At 62.1% G+C, this 11,212-nt stretch overlaps 1 protein-coding gene across 1 annotated transcript; it reads right to left on the bottom strand.

The window, feature by feature from the left end:
* Positions 1-1,238: 1,238 nt before the first annotated feature.
* On the bottom strand, positions 1,239-8,135 carry TIMM17A (translocase of inner mitochondrial membrane 17A). The gene is made up of 6 exons (XM_054576535.1): positions 8,073-8,135; positions 4,562-4,661; positions 4,383-4,446; positions 3,659-3,787; positions 2,882-2,992; positions 1,239-1,686 (listed from the first exon to the last, which is right to left on the bottom strand). Exons 1-6 carry the CDS (start codon positions 8,096-8,098, stop codon positions 1,601-1,603), a joined length of 516 nt encoding a protein of 171 aa, XP_054432510.1. The 5' UTR covers positions 8,099-8,135; the 3' UTR covers positions 1,239-1,600.
* Between the last annotated feature and the right edge of the window lie 3,077 nt (positions 8,136-11,212).

Below are 11,212 nucleotides of genomic sequence, written 5' to 3' on the forward strand. Positions count from 1 at the left end.
TAAATACAGTCACCTCAACATTCAGTGAACCCAAAATTGAACACATGGACAGGCTGAGCGGCGCACTCCGGATGACAGCGACTGCTCGCGGGGAGGCGGCGGGCAGAGTCGCAGTTCGCACAGGCTTCCCTGCAGGGGGGGCGTTGCTTTCTTCCTTTGGGTGGACGGCCTGTGGGTGCCACTGAGCTCCGTTGGCAGGGCCATCACTCACGGCGGCTTTGTTGAAAGTCGCAGGCCGCCCGGACACCGCCCCTCAGCGGTGGTTGCCCGCCGGTCACCAGAGGTGGGCCCCGAGCGCAGGACCCGGTTCCAGCGCCACCAGCGCCCCCGCCTGTCCTGCCCTCCCGGGTTGGCTGCATTGAGCCGCTGTCGCCGCCACCTGGTGCTGCTGCTGTAGCAAGAAGGCAGCCGGACGGCTGCGCCTGACCGGGTGCGGCTGCTCAGAGCTGCTGACCCGCGCACGGTGCGGGGCGGCACGGGGCTCGGACGGTGAGTCCTCACTAACCTAATGGGCCTCAGGGGGAGCTACGAGCACACGGGACGCTCGGCAGGCGTCCCCTCTGTGACACAGAAGCACCCCGAACCCCAGGGCAGCGGGCCCACCGCTCCAAACCCGACCCGGAAACGCGCTCCGCGCCCGCTCCCACACAGCCTGAGACACCCCGGGGAACGGGGAGCGGGCAGGAGCCCCGACGGGCGTTCCGGCCGTGAGGCTGCGGAGCCAGCGCCGGGACCCCAGGAGGGTCCCAGGGAGACGCGGCCTCCTGCCTGCCCGCTTTTCCAGTTACTTCCTTTGGTAATTCAAACAACTGGGTCATTTTACCTTTTATTCTGGGCTCTACTCTAGCATAGCACAATCAGTTTTAAAATATTTGTAAAGCATTTTAAATTAGCATTTTAAGGAAATATTAGACTCTAAGCCATCTGGTTTTCTATTGTTGCTAAACTTAAACTCAGTGGAATCTAAGTGGTGGGTTATGAGTGTTCTCAGTAAAGCTCAACTTTGCAGGTTGAAATTTTCATTGAAAAGAAAAGGAGAGAAACAGCACAGCACAGCCCCCAGGCCCCCCGCCGCTGCTGTGCGGCGCAGGGCGGGGAGGAGCCTGGTGCCGGGAGCCGCGTCTCCACACGGCACTCGCTTCCAGCGCGAGGGGCCGGACCGAGCACGCAACTTCCCCGGACTCGGCGCCACCGGATGGGCTCGAGGACAGCCCAAGGACCAACGTGGAGTCCATGTCTTATCTTAAGAGAAGGAGCAGGCTCCAGGAGTTTTATTGTTTGACTAGCAGAACACACAGCCGGGCGGCAGCCCCGAGCAAGGACGGCCGGTCTCCGCTGTCGGCCTGCGGTCCCCCGTCTTCTCGGCACCGGCCGTTTTCCTTCAAGACGGTGCCATTTGCTCTGATCGTAAATGCAACCCACAGGCGAATAAATAAGTGGATTCTCTTTCGAGACCCCCGCCCCACGCTCCTTTAAATAGAAAAAGTGCTAATGTCTCTTGGCAGCCCGTGCGGCCACAGCTGTCCCACCGATGGCTTAGAAACAGCCTGCAGCGCGATGGTCCGCGCTCCCGACTCCCGCGCGCCCTGCCGGGGACGCCCTACTGGTACTGCCGGTAGTCTCCGAAAGGCGAGGCTGGCAGCTGGGCTGGAGGGAGCTGCGAGGGGTCTTCGGCAAACTGAGGACCTGCGGGTAAGAGGAAAGAACTTTAAAACCCACCCGAATCTCATGAATTTAAGACCAAATCTCTGTAGAAAGCAGAGCAGTCAACTCGGGGAAAAAGCTGCGGCCACTGGAGCTGTACCCTGAACTTCCCTACAAACCTGCCCAACTCCTGCGCGAACCCCTGCAACTCGCTGTGAGTGGGGCGCCCCTCGTGCGCCAGAGTCAACAGCGCTGACGCGGTAAAAGCCAGTTAGAAAGCGGCCAGCGTGACCGAGCCGGAGCTCTGAAGCGACGGCTGGGGACAGGGGCGCGAGGGGCTGTCCCCGAACCATCCCGCTGGCCCCCGACGAGCAGGGCGCAGGAACCTGCCCGGAAGACACGGACGCGCCCGTGAGGCGCCTCGGGGAAACCCAATCAAACTGGGAGCCACGATCTACGCCCGGCTCGGTGCCGCAAATAACCCCCGGTGCGTCTCGCTGCTCTGCACCCCGCCTCCCCAGGGGCCAGGGCCGGGTCCCGCCGCTCCCACCCTGCGTCCGACGTCCAGAGCATCCTCACCGAGCCGCCGAGCTGTCTACAGCCGCAAGGAGCCGCACGAGGGAACGCGGAGCGCTCCCCCCAGGACGGCACCGGGACCGCTGGGCACGCAGCAGACCTTGCCCCCGTTTTCCCGGGTGCGAGGGACGACAGGCAGCGGAAGCCCATTGGCTGAGAACCTTAAGTGACCCTCCTCTCCCAAAAGGAGTCACCTCCCACCGCTCTCCAAGCAAGAGATGCAGGGCGCCACATCCGGCCATTTGCTGCTGGTCTGCTTCCCCACAGAGGCAGGTTCTCCTCCACGGCCGCGTCCCCAGCTCCTGAGCAGCACCCGGCCCCTGAGGGGATGCCACCCGCTGCTGACAGACCACCACCCTCCTCACGCCTCTCCAAGGGCCTCCCTCGCAGCACCTCTGGAACAGCAGCTGCTTCTCCGAGCGAGCGGGCCGGCCCGTGAGCCTGAGAGCTCTGGGGGCGAGGAGCCGCGCTGGACCGGTGCCCTCTGGCGACGGGGCCGGCCCCGACCGAGCCCACACCCAGCTCCTCGGGCGGAACCGGCACCGGCTGTGATCCGCACGGCACAGCATGTTAATTGGGAAGCGCACCACGGGCCACCGTGGGAGCAGACGACCCGCACCCCCTTTACGCGCCGCAGATCACAGGCAGCGGACAGACTCACCATTGGGGAACTGCGCAGAGGCAAACCTCGTCAGCAAGATGCCGGCCCCTTCGATTAGCGCCAGGAGGATGCCGCCCATCGCGGCCGAGCCGACCATGGCCACCGGTCCATCTGGGCGGGGCGAGCACAGGGACCATGTTAGCAAAACCCGGCTCGAGGCCGGCGTAGTCAGGATGGAGCCGCCCGCTGCCACGTCCCGCCGCCTTTCCAAACCCTCTTTCTCACTGGCGAGACCAGGGGCCGGCGAACGGCGGCCCCCGAGTCACACCCGGCTCACTGCCTGCTCCTGCCAGCAAGGCCCGCCAGGACGGCCGCCCCTGCTGCAGCGGCTGAGCTGAGGCGCCGTGACAGGGCCGCCAACCCACAAAGCCCAAAGCACGTGCTCCCCGGCGCCTTACAAAAGGTGCGCCGGCTCCCAGCCTCAGCGGCCAGGCCCAAAGGAACGCGGGGGTGCCCCTGTCCCAGAGACCTAGACGGTGGCTCGGTGCACTCTATCCACGCCGCCCCTCCCCCTGCCGTCGGACGGCTCAACGATTATCCCCAGAGGCCTGCGGAGGGCGCCCCGCAGACCTGGGGCCTACGAGCTCTCGCGGGCAGCACAAGCTTAGAGCTCTGCGCTCCTTCCCAAGCCCCCTAACGGGTCCTGCTGCCCTCCCGCCGCCACCAGCACCGGGCTGTCCCGAAGTAAGCAACACCGCGCTGTGCGCATCCCGGCGTCCACAAGCCAGGACAGACGAGGGGCCCGCGAGCCCGGCCTGCGCCCCGGCGAGCACTCACTTCTGGCGGCCAGGATGGCTCCCGTGAGGGCCCCACTCGTGATGGAGTTCCAAGGGTCCTCCTTCCCACGGACCTGAACCAGGCTGCAGTCGATCATAGAGAACAGGCCTCCCCAGACGGCAAAGCTCCCTGTTTCATTTAGGGACAGAACAACGCATAGTTTAGTTTTTCGTCTCACGCTTAAAATGTCATCAAAAAAAAAGAAGTTTAAACAACGCTCAACGTGTTCTTAGAACACTCACACTCCAAACAAACGTGGGCAAAAAGGAGTCTGAGCAAACGCTGAAGAGAAGCCGGGAGGAGGCTCCCCGTGTGCCTGGGCTGTGTCCCACTGGCTGAGAAAGTCAAGGCGCAGCCGGCCTGCGGCCTCGGGCCAAGGGCGGCCGACGGCCCCTCCAGGCACTGGGCCTCCACGGACGGAGCAGCGGGCGCGGCCGCCCCCATCTGCCCTGTCCTTCTGGGCGTCGCGGGGTGCCCGCTCACATGAACCCTGCCGGGAGCAGGGGAGGCCCAGCCTTCCTGGGGCCTGTCTCGGGGCGAGCCCCTGGGGGCCTGCGGGCATGAGGGCACAGCGAGAAGGACGGGGCGCTGCAGGCACGGGAACCGCTGCTCCTTCTCCTTCTGCCCTTTAGTCCTCTAACACGGAACCGAAACCACCCAGGATTGGACCACTTTGCTCCTAAAACAGACTCTCCCTAAACGCCAGAAGCCGCCGCGTTCCTACCTCCCAGCTGCGGGGCCCGGGTTTTGATGGCTGTCAAACTCCCTCGCAGTCTGTGGTTCACGCCCTGCAAGAGAGCAAACAGAACGGCATCGCAAGCGCGATCCGGTTCCACCAGTGACGGCCGCCCCCGACGCGGGCACCCCCGGCCTCCCGCGCTGGCACACGGGGTGCCCACTCACCACGGGAGAGTTGCGGAAGCCCTTGACGGCCTGGAAGACACCGCCCCCGATGGTGCCCATGGTGAAGGCGCCGCCACAGTCATCCACGATTCGCCAGGGGCTGCGAGCAGAGAGGGGGGAGAGGCCTGCCTTCTCACTCACAGGCCACAAAGCCCCGCTGCCACAGTGGGGGACACGGCAGGCTCCCACGCAGGGCCCTCCGCGGCCCACGCGTGGCCCACAACACGCAGACAGAGGTGACGGACCGAGCGCAGCCCCTGCGTCCGGCCCCGGGGCGCTGGCGGGGGGGGAAGGGGCCTGGCGTCCGCTCCGTCCCGCTAACACCCCGCTCGCCCGCTCGCCGAGACGGCCAGCAGGCAAGAGCATAAACGAGCCTGGGGCGTTACACTGTCACGCAGGACGCTGCCGTCTCCCCGGGACCAAGGCGAGCGGTCCGGGCGCAGGAAAATCTAAACCCTAACGAATGAAGACTTAACGAAGATGCAATAGGTGCAAAGGAAGACAAAATTTTAAATTTTTTCAAGTCTGAAGTCCTTTCTGGGTTTATTAAATTCAAGTCAAGGGTCCGAACTTGAGTTGGTATCTATCTGATCCACCTAACACACTGGCGGAACCTAACAGCTGGGAACGAAGGGTTAAACCTGTGAACCGCACCTCCACACGCGGCGCCCTAACTCACGCAACACGCCAGCGCCTGAGGAAGCTGACCGGCAGGCAAGCGCTGCTCCCCAGGGATCTGTCTATCGGAAGCCTGAACACTCCAGTTCACTTTCAGCCCATTATAAACACCAGGTTTTTCTTTCATTGGGTCTCGGGCCGAACGCTCTGACGAGCTAAGGGCAACCCGCCTGCTCAGGTAAACCCGTGAACTCGGTGTGTTCACGCCGCTGGGGAATCTAAATAATGAGCAATTTCCGATTTTGCAGACGGAGACCTTGCAGTCAACACACCACACCCTTTTCCAGGACCGTGCAGCGCAGGACCTGACCCACGAGGACCGCGGGAGGCCCGCCGCAGCGCGGCCCAGGGCCTGCCGCTGGTCCTGAGAGCACAGCCGGCACCGCCGGGCTCCCGAGAGACACTTTCTGCTCAGAGTCTACAGGCGACTGACTCCACTTTAGGAGTTTGGAAACCAGTGCCATTTCCTTTAAAAGATAGACATTCGCAAAGAGGAGAGAGAAGAACAAATTGGCAGCGCCCTCGGAGTGCTGGGCCAGTAACTGGAAGCGATCTCTCAGGGCGCTGGAGCCGGAGGGAACGAGCAGCCGCAAGTCAGTGAAGAGCAGCAGCGGGCCTCCGATCAGAGCCTCCGATCAGAGCCTCCGATCAGAGCCTCCGATCAGAGCGCGGCGCGGCGCGGCACCAGGAGGACGCCCAGAGCACAGCAGGGCGGATGCCCCCGGGCTGGGTGCGGCCTCCTCAGAACGCTCCTGGCGGGGCTGCTCCTGGCGGGGCTGCTCCTGGCCGGGCTACACGAGAGGCTGAAGCCCGAGTCCCCCGAGTCCCACGGAAGGAAATGCCAGACCAGCATGGCTCACAGAGCTCCACTAACAGGAACAAAGTCACAAGCTACCATTTGTCAAGTACCCACGGCTTGAGGTGCCTTCTAATAATGCACATGAAGCCAAAGCCTAGGATTTCCAAGAAAGCTAGGTCATCTTCCCCTAGAATACCTACTCTTTTAAGTGTGCGAGATCATTTGCCTCCTCTCCACTGTACCGATAAATAAAGGCTCAGAAATCAAGTAACTTGCTGAAGAAGCAACTAGAGAACCAACTTAAATACAAAATGTAGTACGGCAAAGCCCCCAAATTCTTTCCGCTGGACCCTACAAAGGATTTTTTTTTTTTAACGCCAAAAGAAAACACTTAGGATGATTAAGTCCATACAATGTTATAAAAAGGACCGGAGGTAAGGAAAGCAGTTAGGAAGCTACTGTGAAAGGCGTGAAGGACACCAGGTAAGATCCTGGCGACGGGGACTGAAAGCCACAAGTCCGGGACGACTCCAGGCTGCACAAGGCGGGGGAGGGTGCGCAGGCAGAACAACGGGCTCAGTCGGTTGGGCCTGGATGGAAAGTGCTCTTACCAAAGAGGGCGGCCCAGAAGGTCAAAGCAGTTTTGGCTACAGAGCTGACCAGACACTGACTGTATTGCTTCAAAACGTGGGTACCAAAAGGAAGCAAAGGGGCCCCCTAATGAAGCAGATGAAAACTCATTATTCTTGTGACATTTTATTTGCATTTACTGGGATGACATTGGCTAATAAAATTATACAGGTTTCAGGTGCACAACTCTATAGCACACACCACCTTTACACTGTCTTTCCGGCTCGCCACCCCAAGTCAAGTCTCCTTCCATCACCGTTTATCCCCCCTTTACCTCTTCCACCTCCCCCCACCTCCCCTCCCCTCCGGGAACTCCCCCGCCCCCACTGTCTGTGTCTGTGAGGTTTATTTTGCTTAATCCCTTCACCCTTTTCACCCAGCCCCCACCCTCCTCCTCTCTGCTGGCTGTCTGTTCCCTGTAACTATGAGTCTGTTCTTGTAACATCTTTAACTCAAAAAAGTTACATGATTTATCCTCTTGCCACCTTGGGTCATTACATCATGTTTTAACAGCAACTGAGAGCAGTCTGCGGATCTGAGCACAATCCCGGACCGGGGATAAATCACCTCCCAAGAAGGATATTTTAAAGAACTGGGAGGTGCTGAAACAGGTACCCCGCACCCCATTTCCAGGGACGGCGTGGGGGTGCGGAGCATTACTGCGGGCGCCTTCATAACTTGAAGACACCTTGGTGTCTGCCGACACAATAAAAAAAGTGATTAACCCAAATAACGAGGTCCGATTTTTACCAGCAGCCTTAAAGTCGGGGCACCTGAGCCCTGACAGTAAGCCTGCCCTTTACCATTGCCCTTTGCCTGTCTGCGTGCCTGACTTACTCACGCTTCTACTGCTTGAACCTAACGAAATGCTGAGCTCAGAGCCCTCGCTCAGTAAACGCTCAACGAGCGAGTGAACCGACTCCTGTTCACGGCTCCGGAGAGCACGACCCCCAGGTAACTTCTGCCTCCCTGTCCCCCAGAACTCCGAGCACGCAAACGAGGCCTGCCTACAGGAGCTCACCCAGAAGCTCACCCTTCGTAAAATCGATGCCCACTCGTTTGAGACGCTCCGCCATGCGGACGCGCACCACGACACGAACGCCGCGGGAAGGGCACTCGCGAGGTCTGGCTTCACTTCCTCGACGCGGGCAATGACTGACCCGAACAAGGTCGGGGGGCTGGAGCAGATCCAAGGCTCCTCCAAGCCCAAACCTGGACCTCTCACCATCCACCGCAAGGTCACGGGGGGCTGGGTGCGGCCGGCCCGCGCCGGGGAGCCGACGGGCCGCTGCAGCCCGCGCTGCCCACAGTCACCGCACCCGCGTCGACGACCTCGGAGGCTGGAGACAGAGGAGGATGAGGGCAGACGGGCAGGAGCAAAGGGAGGACGCCGCTCATACTCACCACGGCTCCCGCGCGTACTCCTCCATCTTTACCCCAGCGCGCGAGCGAGGCCGGGAGAGCGGGGCGGGGCCTGACCCGGAGGCGGAAGTAATCCAAGAAAGGGACAAATCTGTGGGGATTGGCTCACTGCTTCCGCCCACAGCCAATGGGAGCCCGGTAGCGTGAGCCTGACCCCGCCCCGGCCCTCTCGGGGGTGGGTCCGGCAGCGGGCGGGGGCCGCAGGCGGCGAGGGGTTCCGGTTGCCAGTCGGGGAGGCGTGGTGTCCCGACAGGAACCTAGTGTCGCCCTGCCCCTCTGGGGCTCCCGAACTCCTCAGAGACGTTCCCCCTCCTTGGTACTTTGGGCTCCGAATTGATGCCGCCCAGCTCGAGAGAACTGAGACGCTCTCAGCGACGACACGCCGCCCTTGCGTCCCGGAGCCGGGGATGTGGCGGGGGTCTCGCGTGAGCGGGCGCGGGGCCCAGCGACCTCAGCCTCCCTCCAACGTCCCCGGAGGATCCCAGCCGCTCCAGTCCGGGCCGCACTCAGGAGCGCACTCCAGGTTCTCCCGGACCGACTCCGGGTGTAACTGCCGCGCCCGCCCCCCACCTCTCTGGTGGACAGGAACGGTCCGCGGGCACCGACGCGGCATTCCTACGGGAAGCAGCTGGAGAACGGGACGTGTTACAGGGAACTCATCGGGAAGGGGACACACTCGCTGCACGGTTCGTGTTGTCGATACCGTGGGCTCCGCCATCGGGAGGCATCGCCTCCCACGACGCGTCCGTCAATGTCCCCTTAGAGGGATGTGCTAGAAAACCAACCGTCAGTGACTGAGCACCAGGAGTCCCTCTTCCCACCCACGGGGGGCGGGGCGTGGACGTTTGGGACTCCGCCTGTGCGGAGGTGGTTCTCGTGCCCTGGAGGTCCGTGGTCCCAGAGGCTCTGCGGGCCGGAGAGCCCCACCACAGGCCATGACTGTGGCTCCAGACCCCGGTCCCCCCTGGGCCACTCACCCGATTGTCGTGGATGAGCAAGGCTCACCCCACAGCCAGCTCTAGGGTCTGGGGCTCCACTCTGAGCCTGGGGCTGTTGCCGGCAGGGAGTTTGGCCCCGGGCGGGGCGGGGCGGGGAGCAATCTCTCCTCTCTTCTGCCGGCTTCACTCTGCTTTCCAGCCCTGCGGGAGGACGCCCGCGGGCCTGTGCCGGGCCTCAGAGCTCTCTGCCCGTTTCCACTCTTCCAGGAGGCTGGGCGCAGCGGCTCTCCAGGAAAGCTTCCCGCCGCCCCCTCCCAGGAAGGGAACCAGAGGGATCACATACCCAGAGCTGGGGGGGGCCTGGTGCTGTGTTCCACACGGAGCACTTGCTACTCCATCCGCCTGTTCGATGCCTCCACACCCCTGGGGAGTAGGTCCTTCTTTTCTCTAGGTAGGAACTGGTAACATCCTCGCTGCCGGTTACCTAAGACACAGGGGCTCCCTGCGGTGCTCAAGGTCGCGCACCTCAGATCTGAGTCCATGTCATTTGACTCCAGAGCCTGTGGCCTTACCTGCCGCCTACATTCCTGAAAATGTGACTTTCCTGGGGCATTTAGCTCAACTGAGAACCACCCTAAGCAGTAGTTACACGGTTCTAGTCCCTCCCCCTGCACAGGCGGTGCGGTCTGGCTGGAGTGTGAGGTCCCTCCCCTCCCTTCATTGTGTGCTTCTTTCTGGGGAGCGGGCCGCGCCAGCAGCCCCTGACCCCCAGCATGACCTGGTTTTCGGCAGAAGTGGAGTCTGAGCTTGCATGACCTTTGCCCCTCCCGGCAGGGGCTGGGGGAGGCCGTACCCCAGGCTTGGGGCTCCTGAATCGTCCATCCCCACTGTGCTGCCTTTGGAGGCAAGACTTTGAGAGTCTGGGAGCCGTGGCGGGAGCCCTGGGGTCCGAGGCAGCGAAGGCTTCAGGCTGAGTCAGACCGGAGGGGCCCGCTGCCGGACACCGCAGTGTCAGGCAGAGGAGATACGGGGGCGGGGGGGGCGGGGTTCTGGCAGAGACACATGGTTGAGTCCGGTCCTTTCAGTCTGGGAGCTGGGGGCTTCTTTTTGAGTGCGTCCCTAGAGCAGGGACCACCGGAACCAAAAGACACAAGGGAAGCCAGGTGGTGTAGGGGCCACAGGTGGGTATTGGGGGAGAGCCAGGCCCTGACTCCTCTTCAGGAGGAGAGACTGTTTTAGGCAGAAAGCCTGAGAAAGAAGAGTCCAGGAGGCTGGAGGGAGAGCTGTTCTCAGCTGCAAAGGAACCAGAGGTTGGCCGAGGCGGCTCCAGAGCCAGGGACTGGGAAGGCGATGCCTCTCCTGGGAAGCTCCTTTGGGCCAAAGAGGCCGGAGGAGGGGCAGGAGCAGGGGTGCGGTGGGCGGGGGTGCCGTCCCCACAGCGTGTGGGAGCCCACGCGGCCAGCTCCCCACAGAACCCCTGTGCCTCTGGTCGGGGCTCTTACCGATTGCTTCTGCGCCTCCCGCTCCACTTGGACATTTAGTATCATTTTTTACCCCATTGGATTATACGTTTAAAAGACAATAACCGCGCTGTCCTTATTTTTGCATCCCTTTCCCCGCAGTGTGTGGCAGGGCGCTGCGTACCCACAGCAGCGTCTGAATAGGAGCGGGCGCCAGGTGAGAAGGCAGGTGCGTGCACGGAGGGCGGTTGCTGCGGAAGGGCAGAGGGAGACAGAGAGGAGGCGGGGCCGGGGCAGAGGGGCCGGGAGGAGAGCAGAGAGAGATAATGGGAGCGACTGCTGATGGCTATTGAGCGGCCACCTAAGTCAGGCAAAGCAACTAAGCGCTTCATGTGAATGTTCACATTTAACGTTCGTAACAGTCACGCCAGGTCGGTGTGCCTGCTGCTCGGACTTTACAGCCAGGGAAGCCGAGTCTCAGAGAAGAAGGCGCCCGGCCCAGAGCCGCGCAGCTGCGCAAGGAGGAGCCAACACAGGTCCGTTGGCCCGGAGAGCGCGCTTTTGTGTTTTACTGTGTTAAGACTGGAATGTAAGATCGCACATACTTCAGGTGAACGGCATCCTAATTCGATGTTTGACCACACCACACAGCGCTCAGCACCCGTCAGCAAGCGGGGGGTCCCGTCTCCCATTCCACCCCCCCGCCCCCACCACGGCGCGCCCT

Source organism: Pteronotus mesoamericanus, unplaced genomic scaffold (assembly GCF_021234165.1).
Source record: "Pteronotus mesoamericanus isolate MK-2021 breed Mesoamerican mustached bat unplaced genomic scaffold, CSHL_Meso_final contig_347, whole genome shotgun sequence".
Taxonomy (NCBI): domain Eukaryota; kingdom Metazoa; phylum Chordata; class Mammalia; order Chiroptera; family Mormoopidae; genus Pteronotus; species Pteronotus mesoamericanus.

Coding starts and splice junctions, on each gene's coding strand:
- TIMM17A (XM_054576535.1), bottom strand. CDS start 8,098: ATGGAGGAGTACGCGCGGGAGCCGTG. Junction 4,662..8,072: donor GAGTACGCGCGGGAGCCGTG/GTGAGTATGAGC, acceptor CTCTGCTCGCAG/CCCCTGGCGAATCGTGGATG. Junction 4,447..4,561: donor GCTTCCGCAACTCTCCCGTG/GTGAGTGGGCAC, acceptor GCTCTCTTGCAG/GGCGTGAACCACAGACTGCG.